This window comes from Rhinolophus sinicus, chromosome 18, assembly GCF_057876585.1.
Source record: "Rhinolophus sinicus isolate RSI-liver-muscle chromosome 18, RSI-T2T, whole genome shotgun sequence".
Classification (NCBI taxonomy): Eukaryota; Metazoa; Chordata; class Mammalia; order Chiroptera; family Rhinolophidae; genus Rhinolophus; species Rhinolophus sinicus.
In genome coordinates, this window is record NC_142518.1 from 67,838,297 (window position 1) to 67,863,953 (window position 25,657).

General features: G+C 38.9%; 1 protein-coding gene across 4 annotated transcripts in view; it reads right to left on the reverse strand.

The window, feature by feature from the left end:
• Window positions 1-279: 279 nt before the first annotated feature.
• Window positions 280-25,657, reverse strand: part of ZMAT1 (zinc finger matrin-type 1) — a 49,183-nt gene continuing 23,805 nt past the window's right edge. Inside the window, exons 3-7 of one of the 4 annotated variants that reach the window (XM_074323780.2) lie at window positions 15,325-15,426; window positions 15,073-15,247; window positions 12,980-13,042; window positions 3,771-3,870; window positions 280-2,563 (exon numbers count right to left, since the gene is read on the reverse strand). In XM_074323780.2, coding sequence (XP_074179881.2) covers window positions 1,240-2,563; window positions 3,771-3,870; window positions 12,980-13,042; window positions 15,073-15,247; window positions 15,325-15,426 — 1,764 coding nt within the window. In that variant the 3' untranslated portion in view covers window positions 280-1,239. Of the gene's footprint in view, window positions 2,564-3,770; window positions 3,871-12,763; window positions 13,046-15,072; window positions 15,248-15,324; window positions 15,427-25,657 lie in introns of all 4 variants that reach the window. The other 3 variants (XM_019719328.3, XM_019719329.3, XM_019719330.3) reach the window with 3 other exon arrangements.

The window sequence follows — 25,657 nt, forward strand, 5'->3', positions numbered from 1 at the left end:
ATAATCAAGAGGAACAAATTTAAAGGTAATGCACCCTCACAGCCCTCTCCCACTTATAAATTTTTCCTTCTTCTGTATATAGTTGATCATATTTCCCTAACTGAAAACTGAGCTCGAGTCTAAATACCAGCTTCTACTAAGCAAGACGTACAAGAAATAAAATTATTACAACTTTATAATGTGATTTCCCCAGAGGTGCAAACTGTTTACTTATTTCCCCTCTCACTCCCAAAGTAAAATAATCTTTGGCTGGGAAATGATCATTTACATAAAACAATATGTAGAAATTAAACCACTTTAATATAATATAAACATTTCCAGAATATAGACTGATTTTTGTATCAGTGCTTTTAAAACTATACATCATCTAAGCTTATTATAGACTGTTTCTTTTTCCACTTTCAGAACTAGAAAATACAAAAATACACTGAAAATTAGATTTAACAAACAAACAAAAAAATCAGTCTAAATCGCTTCATACATTTTTCCTGGAGGAAATCAAGAAACATAAACAAACACACAACAACCATAAAATATCATCAATACTAACACAAACTCAAATAAGGAATGGATTCTGTAATGTCATTCTTTCATTTAAAATAAATGATCTCCCATGTGTAAATAATTCACTATCACAGCAATTTGGTGAATAGAAGTAGAGACAGCCTCGTTAAGGTAAATTACATTATACACGAGAAATATGTAATTTTGCTTTTCTTTTTTTCTTTTAAAGAAAATGAGGAAAAGTAACTTCAGGACAAAGCATACTGAATACTTTTACTTCACTTGGCTTTTGTTAGAGGTTAAAGTCATTATCCACTTAGGAAAATTCAAATAACATAAACTGCATGAAACCAAACTCTTCAATTTATTTCTTCAATTCAACATTAAGAGAACAAAACAAAAAAAGTTCAAAATCCAAGAGTAGACTCATCCCAAAGGATTGACTCTTCTGTCTTTTCTTCAACAGGTTTCCTTTTCTCTTATCTTCTTGTTGTGTTCTTATGTTCTTCTTTCTCAGAGGCTAGGTTTAGGCTCATTTGTTTCTTCCTTTAATTCATTCTCAATTGTTACACACACACACACACAAAATCAATCTAAGCCTTCTTGAACTGACACTGACTGTATCCACCTCTCTCTTTCTTTACTGAATGTTTTGTAGTTGTTGTTGTTGTTGTTGTTTTGTCTAAACCCATACTCATAAGATGTCTTCATCTTCAGGTAAATACAACTTAAAGTTCAAAATCCAAGAATAGACTCATCCCAAAGCATTTCCTCTTCTGTCTTTTCCTCAACAGATTTCTTTTTCTCTTTCCTGTGCTTCCGTTCTTCTCTTGTAGAGGGTACACCATGGCTTTTTTTCTTTCTTCGGTGCTTAAGCTTTCCTGAAGTGACACTGACTTTATCTCCCTCTCTTTTCCTTTGTCGGATCTTCTTGTCCTTGTCTAGATCCATATCCCCATAACTCTTTTTCCTTTTATGCTTGGACTGTTCTTTCTCTGGCCTTTCTTCACCTTCCTCCAGGTGCCTTCTTCTCTTTTGATGTCTCCGTTTATGACCTGCCTGAGGGTCACTGGTATTGTTTTCTGAGGAGAGGTACTTGTAAACTTCAGATTCTACACTGTATAAGCCAGAGTTATTTTCTTGCTGACTAAGGCTCAGGGGTACTGGTTTTTCTGGGAAATAGTCTCTGTTGGTTTGACAGTAGGTCATAGAGTCTAGTTTCTGTCTGCTGTCATGAGGTGGTAAGCAATGAGGTAACTGGTTTTCTACTGCTTGTGAAATATTGTATGATTCTGGGTAGGTCTGGAAAGTCTCAAACGGGAGTCTTTGCTCAAACATTCTATTTTTGGATCTGGAATCAACCATTTCTCTGTACTTATGGGTTTCCATAGAGCTATCACTTATCTTTCTGAAACAAGTCTTTGGCTCTAGTCCTCTGGCTTTCTGCACTTTGATGTAATCTTCAAGTTCATCTTGGAAAGAGTCATATGTTTTCTTTGAATAAGCTGGTAACCACTGATGTAATTGTCTTTCCACTGGTGAAATATTGTATGGTCGTTGGTAGGTCTGGGAAGTCTCAACTGAAAATCTTTGCTCATACATTCTTTGTCTGGGTCCAGAATCAACTTCTCTGTACCCATGTGTTTCCATAGAGTTTTCTCTTATCTTTCTGAAACAAGTCTTTGGATCTAGTCCTCTGGCTTTCTGCACTTTGATATAATCTTCCAGTTCATCCTGGAAAGAGTCGTATGTTTTCTTTGAATAAGCTGGTAAGCAATGAGGTAACTGGTTTTCCACCATTTGTGAAATATTGTATGATCCTGGGTATGTCTGGAAAGTCTCACATGAGAGTCTTTGTTCAAACATTCTATGTCTGGACCTGGAATCAACCACTTCTCTGTACCCATGGGTTTCCAAAGAACTCTCTTCCATCTTTCTGAAACAAGTCTTGGGCTCTGGTTCTCTGACTTTTTGCACTTTGATGTAATCTGCATATTCCTCTTGGTAACAGTCTTGTGTCTTCTTCGAATTCTTCACGAGATTGGTAACAGTGGAGTCTCTGCAAAGAAGACAGTAGAAAGTTCTTGTTAGTAAACTATTTTATTCTGAATATTTTCTTTGCTTTCAAAAAGATTAGTCTGAAAAAAAAAACAACAAAACCACAAACAAACTTTAAAAACCTATCTCAGTATAAAAACTATAAATCATGACTTTTTATACCAAAAAGAAGCAGCAGGAATAGACAGATATCTCCTGGATGTCCCACAATTTTTTACATGTAAAAACATTTTCAGGCCTGGGAGGAAGATGGGTACAGAGAAGCAGACATATCTGTAGCACTTAAAATGTAAGGAATGTTGGAATGTGTGGGAAAAGACTGACAATATTTAATGTCCTGAAGATGGTCTCATCTGAGTATCACATTGTTTGAAAGTTCTGATTAGTCAGTTCCTTGAATAGATGGCTATTTATTCTGGAACACTGAGATTTTTTTTTAAGTCTAAATGAAAGTTAATTTGATGTTAGACGATTTAGCTCCTAAGTATTTAGACTCAAAATATAAATCTTTTCTACTAGAATAAAATAATGTAACAGAAATACTATGCTTTGATTTTAAAAGCAATAGACCAAATATACAATAGTTACGTGCTCCTCTGTCCTGTTACCTGACATACTCAACCCCAAATTGTCCACTCAATCCGCTCCTCCTTAAAATAACAGAAAAGAGTGGAATAAACTTTTATTGAGCTCCTACTATGTTCCAGGCCAGGCACCTTACAGGTATTTTTATATTTCATTATGACCACTGTGTACCAGAGCTGTCCAAAGTTACATAGTTGGTAGAAAAACAGATTTGGTACTCCAATCCAGATCTGTCTAACTGCAAGACCTTTGTTGTTAACCATTATACTGCACTGGAAGGATGATGACAAGATCACCGAATCCCTGGAACTAAGACAACGTACCTTGATTATTTGAATTTGTATGGTTAGCCAGAGAATGATCCTTTAGCATCACTCCAAAGAAGAAAAATGCTGTCTGGTTAGGAGGATACCAATTAGCCAGCTCTACCAGTAGACTATCATGGTTAGAGAACTTCCAGGGGGATGCTACTAGAGTGCAGTATATTACAAATCCACCAGCCATACCCAAGATTAACTCATAGGGAAATGAATGCCTAGAAAGTTTGTAAAATATATGCAAGGGTACTTGACAGAAGCCCTGGTGTTTGGTGTCACAGGAGCATTTTGGCAAAAAATACTTACTTAATTTGGTGTTCACTTCCTTGCATATGGGACTGGAACATTTCTAAAGATGTAAAGGTGATGTTGCAAATATGACAAACGTAGGTTCTCATACTAAATGCTGAAAAAAACAGAGTTCAAGTTAAGAAGATCAATATGGATACACTTAGAATCACACAGCTGGACAAGAAATTACTGGAGGTCATCTACTTGAACTTTCCCAATTTAAAGAGAAGTCCCAGAGAGGTCAAATGACTTGGTCAAAGTCACAGAGCCAGTTAGTAATAGAGATAGCCTCTTAGAACCCATGTTTCTTAATTTAAAGCCCAGAATTCTTTACACTACACTAACACTGTTTTTCTACCCTTGGCATCTTTCCCTAGAAACTGCTATCTGCCTGCTTATTGTTGCTACGTGGAAGTGCAGCAGGCACTTCAAATTTAGCATCCTCAGCCAACCTTTGCCTCTTAACCCCTCAACCATCCTCTTTTGCCCCTAATTCTCTTTACACCCATCCAAAACCTGAAACATCCCTAAAGATTAAAGACAAATAAAAGCAAATTTTCACTCTCTTACCTGAAATCACTGTAGCGCATTAGTTTACCAGCACTAATTTCCACAGACAGATTTTAGGAAGGAGAGAGGTTTAGTGACACCCACCCTCAGGACAAAAGCTGAAAGCAAAATTCTAAAACAATACTGCTAGTTACCACTTCAAAAGAGTCAAGAACTATAGACTAGGTACACTAGCGAGCTCTCTATTCTGATTCTTAGGTAGAATTGGAAGCGGGGGATAATTTTTATTTTTTAAATCTCATCATCCTTCCCCTTTCTCTTTGATCAAAAGAAGCAAATTAATAAATTTCATAAGCCAAATATAAAAACAATCCCACCCTAAAAAAGAGGCAATAAATTGGTGGCTGGAGAGATTTTAGGGTCAAGCAAGGTCATCTTTTAAATCAAACAGCAACTTAATCATTTAAAGGATGCTAAAACAATCATTACCAAGTATATTCACCTTGTCAAAAGCAAAGATTATTCATAGAAATGGGAGACTACTGTCAAGGGGAAAGAAAGACACTGACTTTGAAGAACATGAGGACTCTGCTCACTCTTGACAAATACTCTATGGTGGGCCCAAGAGAGAGCTCAGCAGTTTATGTCAAAGGCTGAATGAATGATTACTCAAAACTATCCTCTCTCATGTGCTCTGATTTTGTGCTCACAAAGTCACTTTCCGATTAGAATTTGGTTTCCCATGTTCTTTGATACCAAAAAGAGGATACCCTGGGTGATAAATATGTTTTTAAAACTGTGGGAACTGGAGTTTTAAAACTGTGGGAAATATATATATATATATATATATATATATATATATATATATATAGAGAGAGAGAGAGAGAGAGAGAGAGAGAGAGAGAGAGAGAGAACATATACACATTTTAAGAAAGGAAACAGTATTAAAATTGTAATACTCAGTACAAAAGATGAATACAAGTCGTGTATACATTTTTTTGGCACCCCTGGTATACAGCTCCTCCTACCTTAAATCAGTACCAGAATGACAATCTATGAACTTAAACTACAGTGTTTCCCAGAGTTCTCTGATAAGAATCATCTGGGGTGTTAAAAATACAGATCTCCAGGCCCTTTCCCTGGAGAACATGATTCACTGTCTCTGGGGCAGGGAATTCGTATTTTAACAATACCCTTGGTATTGATTATCAGAGAATGTGTGAGAAACATACTAACTGAATACCTTTCCAGTTCCTTGGTTATTTATCAGCATCTTCCACGTTTGTCTGTGGTTTGGTGAGTCCCTGATTTGAGACTGATCAACTTTGAAGATTCTGGAGTTCTTGCAAAGCTAAGGATTAAATCGGGATTCTGCATGCTCGCAACAATGCTTTTCAGGAAATTGTAACTATCCTGATGCAACCAGAGTGGAAATTAAAGCTTAGATTCGCTTGGCCAATACCATACATTTTGAGGTAATGCAAGTTAATGCAAGATATGCGGGAGTCTCAGTTTCCTCTAAATTAGTTCTTCCCAGTACTGGTTACACATTAGAACCATGTGGAGAACTTTAAATATAATCATATTACAGCTGCACATCAGACCAATTAAATCAAAATCTCTAGGCGTGGAACCAGGCTTTCTGTTTGAAAGCATTCTAGATGATTTATCTGTGCAGCCATTGTTGAGCACCACTGTCCTAGGTTATCAAGCCAATGATCTTCATTATGACTATAAACTCAGATTATATTTGAAAGGTTTTACATATTTGTTTAGTGCTTATAAAGTATATTGTATATAATGTTCTCCTCAGTTCCTCCCTTTCTTCACAAATTACATCAGAAGATTATAATATAAAATTATACAGGGGTTTAGAGGAGCTGCAGGTTGCAGATGGGAGATCCAGAGGCTGTTCTGGAACTGTGATCCTGGTTACTGTTACCTTAGCCCTTGTCTTTTTCACACACTGACATTCTTTATCTTCTAGGATATCGACATCTCAGACAATAATAAATAAAAATGGTGTAAACCCTTCCTGTGAAGATATAAGTTGCCCGCAAGATCAAAATTCCTGGTATAATCCTGCTGAAACCTGTCTCCACTATGTTTCTTACACTCTCCATCTTCCTATCAGAATCTGCTCCATGGCCCTGTCCAGCTGTGCTGCCCTCAGCTCTGCTAAGATTCCTTGTTTCTGACTTCACGCAGAAATTCAAGATTCCTTTGCAGCCTGTGCCTGTCAGAATCTTCCATAACCCAACACCTGTGTGGCCCACATTTCTCCTAATCACAGCTCTATCTCATAACTCCCTTTACTAAAGTATTTGTTTTCAAAGCATAGATTAGGGAAGTGCATGTCTTTATAGTCTAAGATTGTGGTTCTCAGTCTTGGCTCTGTATTGTAATCGCTTGGGGAGTTAAAAAAGAGAAAACAAAACACGAATGTGTAGGTCCTAGGGATTCTAATTTAATTGATTTGAGGGATGGCCTGAGCACCGGTATTTCTAAAAGCTCCCTGCATGATTCTAATATGTAGTCAAGGATGAGAACCATAAGTCTAATATCGTAAATGGGGAGAAATCAATTGAGAGCTACATGTAAGCAAAAAAATGCAACTTAATGTGGGATTTATCTTATGAAAAAATTTTTAAATGTCCAATTTATCTGTTTTTATATTATGACAGGAGAACAAAATATTTTTTTTAAAAATCCTAACATTTGTTGAGGACTTATTCTGTTATGGGTATAGGATATACTGCTTCATTTCATTCATTTTAAATCCTGGGAAATAGCCTTATTTTCATTTTATATCTGAGGAATCTGAGGTGCAACTGGGCAAGTGACTTCAAACATGTCTCTGAATCAATGTTTATCCCTGTACATGACACTGCCTCTCGATAAACAATTAGCAAATATTGAGAAAAACTATATACTCATTACCATATAAAGCACTGAGAATGACATTAGAGAATATAATCCCTTGTCTCAAGGAGCCTAATTCAATTAATGTGTTATAATTAACGCACTTGTCCATGAATAGTAAAGCCTATGAGAAATCAGAAGAAAGGGAGAATACCAAGAGCTAGCGCAGTGAGAGAAGTTGTTGTGATAGATCTTGGAGGACAAGAAGGACTTGAATTGTAAGGAAAGCAGGTAAGGGCATTCCAGGTGAAAACAGTATCAGGGATGGCAGAGACGAAAATGAGCATGATGTGTTGAAATCTAATAATTTGTTTCACAAACACTGAGCACCTATGTGGCACCAAGCATCATGCTAGATGCTAAGGGTACAAGATGAGCAAAACGGGCTGGTTGCTTACAAATCCAAGTGAAAAACAGAGACACAAACAGAAGATTTCAATCTCATTTGGTAAAAGGTAAGAGAGATATGCTTATGGGGTACAGGAGCCCCAAGAATCAGAGGCATTGAGCACAACTGGGGGTCTGAAGAGGAATACTAGGAGAGATGATGCAAGATAAGCAGGAGTCCCAGTTCCCTCTAAATTAGTGGTTCCAAGTTAAACTTGGAAGGATGAAAAATAGTTAACTTGATGAAAAGAGTTGGTAAGAGTATAGCTGGCAGAGGAAAGAGCATAGAAAGCAAAGAAATGGTTCCAAGAACTTCTTAAAATTTGGAATTGTTGTAGAATAAAATATAAGGGGGAGAACAAAAGGGTGTCAGATCAAGGAGAGACATACCCTGTTTCCCCGAAAATAAGACTGGGTTTTATATTAAGTTTTGCTCCAAAAGACGCATTCAGGCTATGTTCAGGGGATGTCACCCTGAAAAATCATGCTAGGGCTTATTTTCCAGTTAGGTCGTATTTTCGGGGATCACGGTATATGTTATGCTAAGGAGCCTAGACTTTTTATTCTGTGTTTTGGGAACCCTGAAGTGGTTTAAGTGTAAGTGAGATGATCAGCTGTGTGTTTTATTAGAGAAATCTCTCCTCTAGCTGCAAAATGGAGGAGGAATTTGAGAGGAGCAAGCCTGGAAGTAAGGAGACCACGGTTGTGTAAATATAGCAGACCAGGCAAGAGACAAGTAGGGCATGGGCTAGAAAGGTCACAGTTATGTGTAGAGAGGAACAGGGAGATTGGTGAAGTATTTAGCATTAAAACTGGCAAAACTTAGTGACTGAATGTGGGAGACAAGGGAAAAGGAGGAATACAGAGGAGTCAGTCTAAAATAACTCTCAGCAACTTGGTTTGGCAACTGAGTGGGTGGTGATCCTGTTAACTCAAACTGCAACTTCAGAAGGAAGTGTTATTTTAGGAGGTGGAAGAATAAGCAACAGTTAGTTTGAGTTTGGACACACAGAGTCTGAGATATCTGTGATATTTCCATGTAAGGGTGTCCAACAAGCAGTTAGATATAGGAGTTTGGAAGGCAAAAGACAGATCAGAATGATTTTGGAAAAGTCAGAGCAAGGGGGATAGTTAAAACAACCAGAGTAAATGAGATCTTCTGAGGACAGTCTATGGATGGACATATGAATATAACACAATGATAAAACCCTGCAAAGTGCCACTCTTTAAACTAAGATAGTAGAGAAGGAGGGGGCCCTGAAAAGGTCACAAAGTAAAGGACAGATTTATAAGAATGAATAGGAGAGTGATGTCAAGGAGCTAAGGAAGTAGAAATTTTTAAAGAGGAATGACTAGTGAATGGAATAAAGCTGTGTATTGGATTTAGAAATTTATAGGTCACTATGACCTTGTGAGGAATAGTTTCAATGGAGTGGTGGAACAGTGGTGAGGAGGGCTGGGGGATGTGTGTCAACAAATGACAGTGAGTTGAGGAGTAACGGTGAAGACAGTTAAGAGTATATAAGAGTATACGTATTTGGGAAAACAATAACAGCAACAAAACCTGGCTAAGAAGGGAAGGGTAAAGTGTAGCAGTTAAAGGTAAACTCATGGTTAAGGGATGATTTGGTTAAGGCAAGATACTTGGTAATCCACATTTGATGGCCTATTTTTTCTTAATAAAATAAGGAATAAGCTTGCCTAATAGGTGTGAGGAGGGAGAGAGTAGAACTGTAGAAGAGAGTCTTGGATAGTGGTGTAGATTTAATAATCATTGCTAAGAAGAAAGTAAAAGGAAAGGAAAAGAATTAAGTAGGACTAAAAGTCCGTACAGGTAGGATACCAAGACTCTGTACAGGTACCCAATCTCTAGCCTTATATAATTTTCCATACCATCACTCAGTATCCTGAATATAAAAGTAAAAACGGTGGGCTATGCAAATGATCCAGGGTTAAAATCTTGCTACTAGGGAATGAGAAAATAACAATGAGGTATAAGTAAAGCCTTTCAGAAGGTTGTTGCAGAATTAAAGTGTAAGATGGTGGTGGTGGAAATGTAATGGAAGGGTACACGGACAGAGAAATAGTTCTAAGAAGACTTGGTAAGACTTCCTGATGGATAGGATATAGGGAAATTAGGTAGTCAAAGATGCCCTCAAAGATTCAAGTGTAGGTGACAAATAGTGGTACTACTGACAAAGAAAACTTAGGAAATTCAAGTTGGTTTTAGAGAAGATTAGTAATTCAATTTTAGATATGCTGAGTTACAGGTGAAGATGAAACATCTAAGTGCAATAATAGGAGCTAGAAATTAGTAAGATAAGCAAAACAAATACAATAAATCAAAAAATACATATATACTTCAGTTCCGTATTGTTATGGTAGCCATTCCTGTGCTAAATAAGATCTGGGCTGGATGAGAGACATGGAGAAAGCAGTGAAAATGATGAAGAAAGAGAGAAAGAGATTAGATACAATAGAAACACATATAAACAATAGCAGGTGGAAAAGAAGGCAGAGACAGAAGGGAGAAGATGGGTGAAGAGCAAAATAGTTAAGGTAGCACATGTTAAATTGTTTTTGTCTTACCACTTGCTTACTTCTATAATAGGGGCTTCTGCTGTTAACTGTGATTCTCATTAGCTAATTTAAATTCTTCAGCTAGTTTTTAATCCTCAAATGTATACTGTTCTCAAAATGCAATAGTCAAGGCAGGGTTGAAAATCTGTTCTTTGAGCTCTAGCTTCAGAGGCTAGTGTAAAATGACTTCAATGACTGGATTGATTTATGCTGATAATCAGCGGCCCCTTCCTGACTGGATGAAAATTTCATCTAAATCCTCCTCCTCTTATTCTAATAACCCTGAAACTTCAGAGTGCTAAAATGACCCTCCCCTCAGAGTGCACACACTTCTCATAGCTGACTCAGTTCCAACTTTACCTAATACCACTAATGTCAGATACCTTCAGCCCAACAAGAACAAACAAAAACAAAAACCTCTCAACAAGTGGAAGTTTGTCATTTCTACAAACATCTACTACTTTCAGAAGGCCTAAGACTTCTACTTCTACACTTGCCTAAATCAACATTCTTTAAAATCCTAGATAAAAACGCAGATCTCTGTGTAACTTTTGGGGATATGTTCAATCACATTAAGTACGAAACTGAAATAGTACACAGGGTTAGCATTCAACAACTGGTTCATATGTTAGACTAATCTCTATTGAGGTAGGCCTACTCTGTGCCAGTTTCTATCTCTAACACTGGAAATAGAGATGAGTTAGGTGAAGTCCCTTCCCTCAAAGACCTTACATTCTAGTGGGAAACAAAGACACATGGAGAGATAATTAGCTATGCAGGTTAAGAAAGCACAGAAGATAAGCCTTAATGGAAGTGAAAAGGCTTCCAAGGAGGTGGCATGTTAAAGAATGAGTACAAGTTAGCCAAGAGAAGAGGGACATGGAGATGTTGCAGGCAACACGGCAACACGAGCAAGGGGAGAGAGACAAGCAATAGGATAATGGTTTCTGGAAACCATAAAGTTTGTAGGTTCTGACTCATGTAGACCATGGCAGGGAGTAGCAGGGGATAAGCCTGGAGAAGGCAGGCAGGAACAAGATGATAAAGAGCTATGAAGCTTAGATTTTATCCTTAGAAAACAGAGAAATAAATCAGAACTACAGACTTACTGAATCAGAATCTGCATTTTAACAAGGTCCCTAAGTGATTTGCATGTACGATACGTTTTGAGAAGCATTGTTGAAAGACGTGGAGGGCCTGAACTAGTGTCGGAAGAGCAGGGCTAGAGATAAAGTAAAAGTAATATTCTGGAGGTAAAACAGTCATAGCTTGGTGCTTCGTTAGTATACAAAGTGAAAAAGGTGGGGTTCACAGTTAACTGGGATTCACAACTAACTACAGGTTTCTACTTTTACAACTTAGGTGGATTTGGAATGGCTCTGAGGCATCCAGGAGGAGCAACAGCTGCCTTTTGGATATATGAGTCTAAAAGCTGGACAGAAAGGTCATAAGCATACAGATGAGCAGTGAAATCAGGGGGTACATTAAGTCGTGTTTGTACAGTAAGGTCAAGAATGGAACCATGGGAATACCTACATTTAAATAATGAATTAAAAATAGAGCCCCCAAAGAAAAGAGAAAAGAAACAAAAAAACAAGAGAAGAACCAGAGCGTAAGGAGTTGCATGCGACAAAGAATAGAGCTTCAAGAAGAAGGGAGTAATGAACATTTTCACATGAAGCAGAAAAGGTCTAGTAAGGAAAGAAATGAAAAGTAACAGTGAGTAGAGGGAAAGAAGTGGGTAGAAGAGAGACTGTGAAAAGGGAATAAAATATACTAGTAATGAGAAGGTGCCTGTGGTGGGGGGGAATACATGGTTAGAAGAGCAAGTGGATCACTCCAGTCAGCATCAGAATCTTTAATGTGCCTGATTTCTTGCCACTCTTTCTTAGCTCCTTTGTTCATCCTCACTCCTTTCCACTCCTACCAATCTAAATCACATACTTCCTCTCTGAAGATTTTTTGAACCATGTTTCACTCCTCTGGTTACCATATGTACACAAAACACCATGTCTGTAGCCTTTTGCAATGAAGTGTTATTAGTTTAAACACTTGCTCTTTCAGGGAAAATGGTATATCCATCCTCACTTGTATACCCAAGAATAACTAGCCTGGCACCCAAGAGACACTTAAATCATACTTAGTGACTGAATGATATAACCACATGATACTAATTTAAAATACTTCCTTATATACCTATGCTATAACAAGAAACTGTGGAAAAAGCTATATTTGATTCTGTAATTAATAAGGGTCATCTAAAACTTTCTGGGTCTAGGGCTGGCTGGGTAGCTCAGTTGGTTAGAGCGTGGTGCTGGTAGCACCAAGGTTGCTAGTTTGATCGCCACATGGGCCACTGTGAGTTGTGCCTTCCTAAATAATAATAATAATAATAATAATAATAATAAAACTTTCTGGATCTCGTTTTCTAGAAAAACAACAGACAGGACTAGAAAGACTCTAAGTTCTACTTATCTAAAATTCTATGATCCCATGAGTACTATCAACCTCCTACTCAACAAGAATAAAAGTGCATATACATAAGCCAGTATGTGTATAAAATATAAACTTCCTATAAAAGAGTTTTGTGATATTTTTTTACTGTTTACCATTTGCATCTGATTTTGCTGGAAGAGGTTCCTCTCTTATCTTGTCTACAAACTTCTTCCTAGCTTCATTTCTTTTGTGTTTTTTCCCAACATAATGTTGTTGGGCCATTAATGGACTATTAAAAGAAGCAGGACAGAGCTTGCAATACTTGTTTGGATTATTCAAATCCAAAGCAGTGCTGGAAGAGGAAGGCATGGTCTTGTCTTTAATCCCACCTGGAGGAGGCTTGACAGCAAGGGGCTTCAGAAATGTTGACTCTGCAGTAGTAATAGGCACACCTGCTGAAACAGTCGTAATGAGAAGTGATCAACATGCGTTCGGTTATTAGAGCTGCATTGATTATAAAGTATTAGGGAAATTCAGAATTCTTTTAAAACCCACTATCTTTGGACTTTTCCACTCAGCTGTTGGATAAAGGTACTCAGACTAAAAATAATTTTCTTCTGTGAGAAAGGAAATTTGAATTCAAATCTGCCACCAAGTTTCTCCAACAAAGATACAGAAGCATCAGGCATTGACTAATTATATTACTTTGAAAAATCAATGAAAGTATGAGAGCTGTCTTAGGATGGTTCTTGAAATTAGTGAGGGTAAAACAGGTGGCAGCTGAGAACCAGATTATTTCACTGATATGTGGTATGTAAAACTGAAAACAAGAAAGGAACAAGACAAATGAAGAAACAAAAACTCATAGACACAGACAATAGTTTAATGGTTACCAGAGGGTGGGGGGTGGGGGGGCAGTAGATGAGGGTAAAAAGGATCAAATATATGGTGATGGAAAGAGAACTGACTCTGGGTGGTGAACACACAATGTGATATATAGATGATGTATTACAGAATTGTACACCTGAAACCTATTTAACTTTACTAACCATTGTCACCCCAATAAAAACTTGAAAAAAGAAAGAGAGGTAGCAACTTCTACCATGTTTCCCCAAAAATAAGACCTAACCAGAAAATAAGCCCTAGCATGATGTTTCAGGATGACATCCCCTGAACATAAGCCCTAATGTGTCTTTTGGAGCAAAAATTAATATAAAACCTGGTCTTATTTTCGGGGAAACACAGTAAGTTGGTGTCTTTCTTGATTAGCAGTAAGTCATCCACACAGTCCCTATCTGTGGTATCTGCATCAAAATAAAATTTATGCAGTTGCTTAAGACTATAAAATTATATGGTTTCACAATTACAGTTTCTTCAGAGCTCTTTTACTTAGTCTCCCCTCTGAGCCCAAATTGATGAATTTGGGGGGCTGAAGAGAAGGCTTTACAAGATGCTTTCTTTTGTAGGGCACATTGATTCTGTCCCTCTTTAGACTGACAGGCAAAAACAAATGCAAAAAAAAAAAATAGAGAGACTAGAACAGATTTTAAAATAATTCTGGCTTCGTTTATTAAGATAATATGTTTTAATGCTGGATGAGGCCTACACTATGAGATGGAAATTAATGTTGGTAAATTTTCCATGCCAGACATGCCTTATTCCTAAAGTGTTGAAGCTACTGAAATGTGGTAAATTATTTATTCAGAGGACTAATCAACTTATTTTTTTGTTCTAGCACAAATTTTTCCAAGTACAAGTTGGGTTTTCTAGGGTGTACTCCCCTTAGGCCAGAAGTGAGATCTTTGGGTCAGATCTCTTATGCATTCACGATCCAACATCACTAGAAGGAGGGAAGACAAAACATTTTATAGTCCTCTGTATCTTTAGGATATAGCATAAAATAAGTACTCATTAACTACTGATTGACGATACTATTGATACTTTTTCTTTATATTCATAGGAAGAAAGGAATGAGCTATCAGAGTAGAAGTAGATGCCATAACTTATTTATTTTCTTGCCTACAGTTACAGCCAGGAAATGCTGCATCACAACTATGTAGTGAATACACTGGTCTGAACACACATATGAGACAATGTTTTAGAAAGTACTAAAGCAAAAAAAGAATGAGAAAGATGCCGAGGGGAAGAAATAAGAAAGAGCTATGATGTTATGATTTGATTAGAAACTGGAGAGCTCAGGCTGCTTATTGTTGTTTCTTTATAGCCGCATAGCAAATCACTTGCTTTTATCTGGATTTAATAAACTGTGAAGGACAGGTCATAACATTTCTTAAAATTCAGTTAGCAATTATAATCTCCACATTAAATGACAAAGAAAGAGAAAGACATTAACTGGGAAGAAGAAGAATCAGTTTATCGCCTCAGAGTGAAAGTCTCCCCGATAAAAAATGGACGGCAAGGTTGGGGAAAAAAATGACAGGGAGACCCTATATTGAAGCTAAAGAGGTAAATGTAATCTTACCCATCTCTGGCTGAAATCTTGATGGAGATACCTGATCACACACCTCCATTAGTTGCTTCGATTTTTTAGCATGGACTTTCCCCACATAGTGAGACTGAGCAACAACTGGGGAGCTAAAAATCATGTTGCAGAGATCACAAAATTTGTTTCTGTCAACTACTTCACTCTTATGCACCTAAAATAAGCACAATCTTGTTAGAGAGATTCAATAAGTCAACGTTTAGAATTACGACATCAACATAGACCACTCACCTGAAAATGTCTACCATCCATCTTCATTTTCTTACTAGGCACTTCATTTTGTTCTCCATGCATTTGAAAATAAAACATAACATTTTGAGCATGTTTTTCACTCTGAAAAAAATATATATGACTTTGTTTATTCAATAACAGAGGCACCCAAAATTTACACCTCTTTGAATTCGAGGACAACACTTATGAGTTATAATATATTTGGTGTGTACAAAGTTGATGAAAGAGCTTCACATGCTTTCAGATCTCTCAATCTCAGTGAAAAATTAAAACAATGCTATGACTTAGAGGCCGATAACATTTAGGCTCTTGTTTTTGACAGAGACTCCCAATTGCTGCCTAATATTCTTTTCCTTCCTTAGTTATACATCTTGGGCAGTATAACCAGCTGAAAACCTGCATGTTCCAGCCTCCCTTTCAGCAAGATGTAACCATGTGAGTAGATTCTGGCCAGTAAGTTGTAACCTGAAGTGTTGGGTGGAACTTCTGGAAAGCCTCCTTTACAGACTGGAGGATGAGCCCTTCTTCTGACTTTCTTCCCTCCAGCTTCTGGAATTAACATGTAAAGGTCAATCTATGGGGTATCTTGAGGACAGATGCTAGTTCATCAGAGCAGAAAGACAGAAAATGTCTAGGTCCCTGATGATGTCATGGAGCTGTCATATCAGCCCTGCACTGCCTACCTTTCAAATTCTTTTAGGTGAGGAAATTAACCCTTCTAGGTTAAGCACATTAGAAACCTCTCTGAACAAACGTATAACAAAATACATAACAACAACCAAAATGTTGGTGTAGGTAGAAGGGAAACGAACATTCCTGATCATGTATTGTAAGGCAATCACTCTCTAGCAGAATTTTAAATTGTAAAATATATCCATCATATAGAAAAGCACAGGAAATAATATAGCTGAAGCCCATAACCACTGTCCAGTTTTAACAGATGTTAACATTTTGCTATATTTCTTTCAGATCTCCTGTTTTAAAAAAGGTATCATTTTACATATACAGTCCTATCTCCTCATGCCCATAATCCTTCATCCTCATTCTCTCCCTATAGGTAACCACTATCTTAAAGTTGGTATAATTTCCTTCAAGCTTTTATTCTCTTACTACATATGCATGTACCCATGAACAGTATTATATACTGTCATTTAAAAATTTTTATGAACATGGAATAATTCTATTCATGTCCTTTTCAACTTGCTTTTTATAACCCAGTATTGTATTTCTAAGATATGCCCATATTGATCCATATCGCTATAGTTCATTCATGTTAAATGCTGCATAATATTCCACTCCATATGCTACTGAAGGAGTTACATGTCTATTTATTTTGCTGTTACAAGTATTTCTGTACTTATATCCCCTGATATACATGCTGAAGCGTTTCTTTAAAGTAGATACCTGTAAGTGGAATTTTTGACTTAGAAGGTATGAGGATTTTCAACTATAAACAGGTATTATAAAATTTCTCTCCAGAGATTCAAGATGGCAGATTGGGTAAATGCTGTGCCTGCTGCATCCCAGGATCACACCAAAATTGCAAATAAATTCTACAACAATCAACCGTAAGAATCATCTGAACAATAGCTGAACAGAACCACTATAACTAAGGATATAAACAGGCTACATTGAGAGTGGTAGGAGGGGCAGAGACACAAAACAGGCTGACCCCAAACCCACAGAGAGAGGTTGAATGATGGGCGGGTCACCTCAGTGGCAGAGGTCCCCCTGAAGAGGGAGGGGCTCCCCCCGCCCCACGTCGGGCTCCTGAGCCCAGGGGTCCTGTGCTGGGAAAAGGAGTTCCCACAGCATCTGACAGTGAAAATCAGCAAGGACTCTGTCTGCCCTTCTAAGTGGGGCAGAAGGTGGCTGGAAACCCAGACACCCACTTGTAGAGCAAGCACACAGACTCGCTCGCTAATGGGCACTCACCTTGTCTCTGGCAGAGGGGGTAGCAACTCGGGAGGCCCAGGGATGTGTGAGGAAAGACTGAACTGAGTGCCTTTGGCACGAGAACTGGAGGGACGGGAGCCAATGTTGACCCTGGGTGGAGCCTGCACACATGAGTCTTACAGGGGGGCACCATCGTTTCAGGGTTAAGCCATTCCCCAAAGGGCAAGTCTGGGACCACATTGGTCTGGTGCAATCTGCACATGCAAACTGCCTTGGTAACACCCTGGGTCCCTACCCTTTGCACAGCTGGTGCTATGTTGCCCAGGAAACTCATGACTGTGTGACTGCTGGACCCACCCCCATAGTCTGCAGATTAAAGCAGGAAGAGGGCCTGTGGTGGCCCCGAAACATTTGCTGGAGGGCATTAAGCCAAGACCTGCACTGCAGCATAGACAGGCCGTGGCTTGAGGAACCTGAGATGGTCAGTGACTGACTGATGTTCTCAGGGCATTTTTGTGGAGTGGTCCTGGACCCAGCACCAGTGCAGAAACCAAGACTTCACTGAATTTGTAGAAACCATTGGCCACACTCCATGGCTCGGTGGAACCCCGCCCCGCCCACCTAAAGCTGCATTGCCAGGGGCACTCTAGGCACCTGGGCCACAGGCCCCACCCCCAGAAGCCCTGGAAGAGGGTTTTTATAGCAGTGGACAATTGGACAATCTGCAATGGCCCGGGGCGATTTTGGTGGTGAACAGTGACACAAAAACTGCACCACAGACACTGGGGGACAGCTCTCAGGAATTTGTGATCCTGAGGCGGTGGCGGGCTGCAGTGGTCTCAGGGCGCTATGCAAGGTGTTCACAGGCTGGGCACTGGCATAAGAACTGAATCTGCATTAATTTTGTAAAAACCACCAGTCACGTCTCATAACTCCATTTGAACTCCACTCTGCCCAGCTAGTGCTGCATAGCTTAGGGCACTCTCAAAACCAGGTCAACCAGCCCGGGATGCTCACCTAAGGAGCCTGTCCCAACAGCTGGGCCTTACGGGCACCTGGCAGGTGGCAACAGGCCTAGGGGACCCTGGGCTTTTTGCTAAGCTGCCTCAGATCCATTTTTGGTAGCGGCCAGCCTCAGTTCACAGCAAGACCACCCCCACATGCCTCAAGGTCCAGCACAGGCAGCGGCCAACCACATATAGTTTTAAGGCTCCTACCAGGTAGCTATGGGCCAGTAACAGGCAAGGCTGAAATTGCCCTGTACAGTAGCCTCGCCCAAGAGACACCAGAAACAACACACCAGAGGCCAGCTTCAGACCACACGAGAGCACTACCTGGTTAGTTCGACAAGCAGCACACCCAAAGGGGGGTCTCAACAGGCACAAAAGCCCACATAGGTGAAGCCTCCTCTGAGGGGTCAGCCCGCACACAGCAGCTCATACACTGTGGGCATAGCCAATCCTCACAGTCAGTCAGCCTTAGAGTCAACCCCATCCACCCATGTGCCAAAAGCAATCAAGGCTCAACTACAACCGGAGGGCACACACATCACAAGGGACACTCCTGGAACATGCACAGGAGATCAGGGAGACTGTACCATTGTATCACACAGGACACAGACTACATAAGGCAACCCAGCAAAGACTGACAGACACAGGAGATCTATTTAGTACATAGAAGCAAACACAGAGCACAGCCAGAATGAGGGGGAAGAAAAATGCCCCAAATAAAAGAACAGGAGAAACTTCCAGAAATGGAACTAAATGAAATGGAGGCAACCAACCTACCAGAGACAGAGTTTAAAACACTGATTATAAGAATGCTTAAGGAACTTAGTGATAATTTCATGAAGAGTTAGTAAACATAAAGAAGACCATAAAAAAGAACCAATCAGAAATAAAGAATACAATAACTGAAATGAAGAATACACTAGAAGAAATCAACAGCGCACTAAATGAAGCAGAGAGTCAAATCAGCAATTTAGAAGACAAGGTAGGGCGGCTGGATGGCTCAGTTGGTTAGAGCGCGAGCTCTTAACAAGGTTGCCGGTTCAATTCCCACATGGGATGGTGAATTGCACCCCCTGCAACTAAAGATTGAAAACGGCAACTGGACTTGGAGCTGAGTGGTGCCCTCCACAACTAGATTGAAGGACAATGACTTGACTTGGAGCTGATGGGCCCTGGAGAAACACACTGTTCCACAACATTCCCCAGTAAAAAATTAAAAAAAAAAAAAAGAATAAGAAAACAAGGTAGCAGAATACACCCAATTGGAAAAAAACAAAAAGAAAAAAGAACAAAAACTAATGAAGATAGTTTAAGGGACCTGAGGGACAACATCAAGTGCAAGAACATTACAGAAGTACAGGAAGGAGAAGAGAGGGAGCAAGGGATCGAGAACATATTTGAAGATATGACTGAAAACTTCCCTAACCTGGTGAAGGAAACGCACAAGCCTAGAAAGCGCAGACTCCCAAACAACATGAACCAAAAGAGGCCCACACTGAGACACATCATAGTTAAAATGGCAATGGTTAAAGACAAAGAAAGAATCCTAAAAGCAGCAAGACAAAAATAACTAGTTAGTCATAAGGGAGCTCCCATAAAACTATCAGCTGATTTTTTCTACAGAAACTTTGCAGGCCAGAAGGGAATGGCAGGAAATACTCAAAGTGATGAAAAACATTGGCCTACAACCAAGACAGCTTTACCCAGCAAAGCTATCATTTAAAATTGAAGGAGATAAAGAACTTCCCAGATAAGAAAAAGCTAAAGGAATTCATTACCACCAAGCCAGTATTATAGGAAATGTTAAAAGGACTTCTTTAAACAAAAGGAGAAAAAAAAAAGTAATGAAGACCAAAAACACAAATAAATGTCATTAATTATGTACCTATCAATAATCACTTTAGGGCCGGCCCCGTGGCTCAGGCAGTTGGAGCTCCGTGCTCCTAATGCCGAAGGCTGCCAGTTCGATTCCCACATGGGCCAGTGGGCTCTCAACCACAAGGTTGCCGGTTCGATTCCTCGACTCCTGCAAGGGATGGTGGGTTCCACCCCCTACAACTAAGATTGGACACAGCACCTTGAGCTGAGCTGCCACTGAGCTACGAGATGGCCCAGCTGGTTGGAGCGTTTCTTCTCAACCACAAGGTTGCCGGTTCGACTCCTGCAATGGATGGTGGGCTGCGCCCCCTGCAACTAGCAATGGCAACTGGACCTGGAACTGAACTGCGCCCTCCACAACTAAGACTGAAAGGACAACTTGAAGCTGAACGGCACCCTCCACAACTAAGATTGAAAGGACAACAAATTGACTTGGAAAAAAGTCCTGGAAGTACACACTGTTCCCCAATAAAGTCCTGTTCCCCTTCCCCCCCAAAAAAAAAATCTTAAAAAAATAATCGCTTTAAATGCAAATGGACACACAATGGGATTTATAGATGATGTAATACAGAATTGTACACCTGAAATCTATGTAGTTTTACTAACAACTGTCACCCCAATAAATTTAATTTAAAAAATGCAAATGGATTAAATGCTCTAATCAAAACATAGGGTAGCTGAGTGGATAAGAAAACAAGGCCCATGCATATGCTGTTTACAAGACACCCACCTGAGATCAAAAGACACATAGACTGAAAGTAAAGGGACGGAAAAAGACATTTCATGCAAATGCAAATGAGAAAAAAGCAGGTGTAGGAATACTTATATCGGACAAACTAGACTTTAAAATGAAGACTATACTAACAGGCAAAGAAGAACATTACATAATAATAAAGGGATCAATCCGACAAGAGGACATAACCCTAGTAAACATCTATGCACCCAACATAGGAGCACCTAAATATATAAAACAGATATTGACTGACATAGAGATCAACAGTAACACAATCACAGTAGGGGACTTTAATAGCCCACTGACCAATGGACAGATCTTCCAGATAGAAAATCAACATGTAAACAGCGGCCTTAAATGTCACATTAGACCAGATGAATTTAATTGATATTTTTAGAGCATTTCACCCCAAAGCAGCAGTATATACATTCTTTTTCAAGTGCACATAGGACACTTTCAAAGACAGATCACATGTTAGGCCAGAAAACAAATCTCAATAAATTTAAGAAGACTGAAATCATATCAAGCATCTTTTCTGCTCACAGTACTATGAAACTAAAAATCAATTACAAGAAAAAAACAGAAACATGAATACATGAAGACTGAATATCATGCTACTAAATAATGAATGGGTCAACAATGAGATCGAGGAAGAAATCAAAAGATATCTTGAGACAAATGAAAATGAAAACACAAGACCCAAAATCTAAGAGACAAAGCAAAAGCAGTCTTAAGAGGGAAATTCATAGCAATGCAGGTCTACCTAAAGAAACAAGAAAAATCTCAAGTCTACAGTCTATCTTTACACCTAAGGGAACTGAGAAAAGAACAACAAAATAAGCCCCAAGTGGCTGCAGGCGCACTCCCTGTGGCCCACAGTCCTGCCCGAGGGATCACCATATAATATGGATGAACCCAGCATTCGAGGCAGAGACCTCCGGTGAGAACTGTGGTTTAAACTCTTACTGCCAGGCAGAAAACAGAAAACAAACACACAAATCCTGGCCGACTCACCTCCCCTGACCCCTTGAGTTCACCCCACCCCCAACCTCCCAGTGTTAGAGCAGGCTCCAAAAGAAACGGCAGCACTGTCAGATTGAAGAACAGAATATTTACAGCCCTAAGAACTGGGACAACGGTCCCATAGCCGCAAACGCACATTCCAGCAATAGGGAAAGAGCTGCAGGGACAAGACAGCTGAGGGCTGGTAGTTGCCATTGCTCAGACCCACGAACGTGCACCAGCTGCCTCTAACAGCCCACCCTACCACCACTTTTCTGGGCGGATCACTGTGATGGCAGCAAGAGCCACTGAGACACACAGGCTCTGCATTGGGCTACAGGGGCACTATTGGGATGTCAGAAGCTCAGAACTCTATCATCCTCCACATCCTCCCACGAAGGCAGTGATCTGAGACCCAGGTGACCTGCTCACAGAGGAGAAGCCCACCTTCAAACACGTGAGAAGCCAGAACAGCACAAGAGAAAATAAAACGCTATATAGTATGAGAGAAAACAAAAGGCTGCGGCAGGAGAGAAAATAAAACAATCCAGCAACACCAACTGTAAAGCAAAAGAAAGATCTCTTCATACGAACCTGCTGCAGAACCCACTCCTGTAGAGGCCAAAAAAGACAAATAATAAATCAGTAATTGCCACGAATAACCACGGTAACAAGGCAGCTGAGAAAGAAAATGAAAAGTCTCCATAAAATGAACTTACAGACATGGAAATATGTAACTTAAATGACAGAGAATTCAAGATTACAGTTCTTAAAAAACTCAAAGAGATGCAAGAAAACACAGGTAGGCAGTTAAATGAACTCAGAAACACAATCAAAGAACAAAATGAATATTTTACCAAAGAGATTGAAAGTTTAAAAAAGAACCAAATAGAAATTCTGGAGATGAAGAAATCAATAAAAGAAATTAAGAATGAAATAGCCAACTCAGGTAATACAGCTGAACAGATGGAAGAAAGAATTAGTGATAGTGAAGATAGAAATCTGGAAATGACACAGATGGAAGAAGAGAGAGACTTGAGAATTAAAAGAAATGAAAGAACTCTACACGAACTTTCTGACTCCATCAGAAAGAGCAACATAAGAATAATGGGTATACCAGAAGGAGAAGGGAACAGAGTCTATTGAAACAAATCATTGAGGAGAACTTCCCAAACGTGTGCAAAGAACTGGATCCTCAATTACAGGAAGCAAACAGAACACCTCATTACCTCAATCCCAACAGGCCTTCTCCAAGGCACATTGCATTGAAGCTGTTAAAAACTCCATGAGCCAGGAAGGAGTGGAATCAAATATTCAAACTATTGAAAGAAACAAATTATAGGAAAGGAATAATATATCCAGCAAATCTATTCTTTAGATATGAAGAAGGAATAAAGTCCTTTCCAGACATACAGAAGCTGAGGGAATTTTCTAACACACAACCTACATTACAGGAAATACTGAAGGAGCCTATTTGACCTGAAGAAAAAATTCAAAAGAATACAGAACCATGAACAGTATTACGAATAGGCAGACAGAAGCAGGAAATGGTAACCTCTACACAAAGTGGGACACTATACACTTAAACATAACATAAAGGGTAAAGAAGGGTAAAAAAATAAATTTGATGACATGTAAAAAAAGGAAAAAGAGAAGAAAGACAACTTGCTACTGCTACTCAGAAATCAACTAACAGCATAAGTAGGAATAACTTGTGACAACAGAAACACAAATGGGGAGAGAGTAAAGGTCTGAATCTACAAAGGGAAATGGAGATAAGATGCATGCTGAAGAAAAGGACTACTGTGTATACGAAACTTTCTTTTACACAAACTTAATGGTAACTGTTCAAAAAAAAAAAAATCCAGAACTGACATATATAAAACACCAAAAAAAAAAAAAAAAAGGAAAAGAAAAAAGAAAAACGAAACAGAGGAAAAATCATATTAGAATACCACCACACTAAAAGAACAGACAGCAACTAAAAGTTAAAAAAAAAAAAACAATGGATATACCGAGACACAAGAAAACAAAAGACAAAATGGATATAGGAAATCCTCGTATATCAATAATCACCCTAAATGTAAATTGACTAAATTCACCAATAAGAACTCACAGAGAAGCAGATTGGATCAAAAAACAAAACTCCACCATGTGCTGCCTCCAAGAGATGAATCTCAGCTACAAGGTCAAATATAGACTCAAGGTGAAAGGGTAGAAATCGATACTCCAGCAAATGGCATCCAGAGAAAAGTAGTTGTAGCTATACTGATATCAGATGAAACAGACTTCAGGATAAAAAAGGTAACAAGAGACAAAGATGGACATTTCATAAGGATAAAGGGGACTATACAACAAAAAGACATAACAGCCATCAATATTTATGCCCCCAATCAGAGAGCACCAGAATATTATAATATACAAAGCAACTACTAACAGAACTACAGGAAGACATCGACCAAAACACAATTATAGGAGGGGACCCAAATAAATCATTGACAGCTACTCATAGGTCATCCAAACAGAAAATAAATAAGGAAATACCACCCCTAAATGACACGTTCGACCAAATAGACATAATCAACATTGATGGAGCACTTCATCCTAGAACACCAGACTATGCATTCTTTTCAAGTGTACAGAGGTCTGACAATTAAGTTTGGGAACTTGTCGCAACAATGTTGCTAATCTTTTTGATATCAGAGGGATTATTCATTATGAATTTGTACTAATTGGACAAACATTTAACAGAGTTTCCTATTTGAAAGTGCGGAAAAGTCTGCATGAAAAAGTTAGACAACCTGAACTTTTCGCCAACAATTCACGGCTGTGGCATCACAACAATGCACCAGCTCACACGGCACTGTCTGTGAAGGAGTTTTTAGCCAGTAAATAAATAATTGTATTGGAACACCCTCCCTACTCACCTGATCTGGCCCCCAATGACTTCTTTCTTTACACGAAGATAAAGGAAATATTGAAAGGAGGACATTTTGCTGATATTCAGGACATCGAGGGTAATATGATGAGAGTTCTGATGGCCATTCAAAAAAGAGTTCCAAAATTGCTTTGAAGGGTGGACTAAGTGCTGGCATCGGTGCAAAGCTTCCCAAAGGAAGTACTCCAAAGGTGACCATCGTGATATTCAACAATGAGGTATGTAGCACTTTTTCTAGTGTGTGTTCGTGAACTTAATTGTCAGACATTGCACACAGAACATTCACAAGGATAGACCATATATTGGGACATAAAACTAGCCTCAGCAAATTTAAGAAGATTGAAATCATACCCAGAACATTATCTGATCACAAGGCTTTGAAATTGGGTATCAATGGCAAAAAGAAAGCAGGAAAACCCACAAATATGTGGAGATTAAACAACATACTTTTAAAGAATGACTGGGTTAAACAAGAAATAAGAGGAGAGATCAAAAGATACACATAAACAAATGAGAATGAAAATACATCCTATCAAAATTATCTGGATGCAGCAAAAGCAGTAATAAGAGAGAAATTTATATTATTACAAGCCTATCTGAAGAAAGAAAAATCCCAGATAAATAATCTACATTACACATTAAAGAACTAGAAGAACAAATTAAACCCAAACTGAGCACAGGAAGAAAATGATAAAAATCAGAGCAGAACTAAATGAAATGGAGAATAAAAAGACAATAGAAAACCATTAATGCAACAAAGAGCTGGTTCTTTGAAAAGATTAATAAAATTGAGAAACCCTTGGTTAGACTCACTAAAATAAAAAGAGAAAAGACACAAATAAACAAAATCAGAAGTGAAAAAGGGGAAGTTATCAC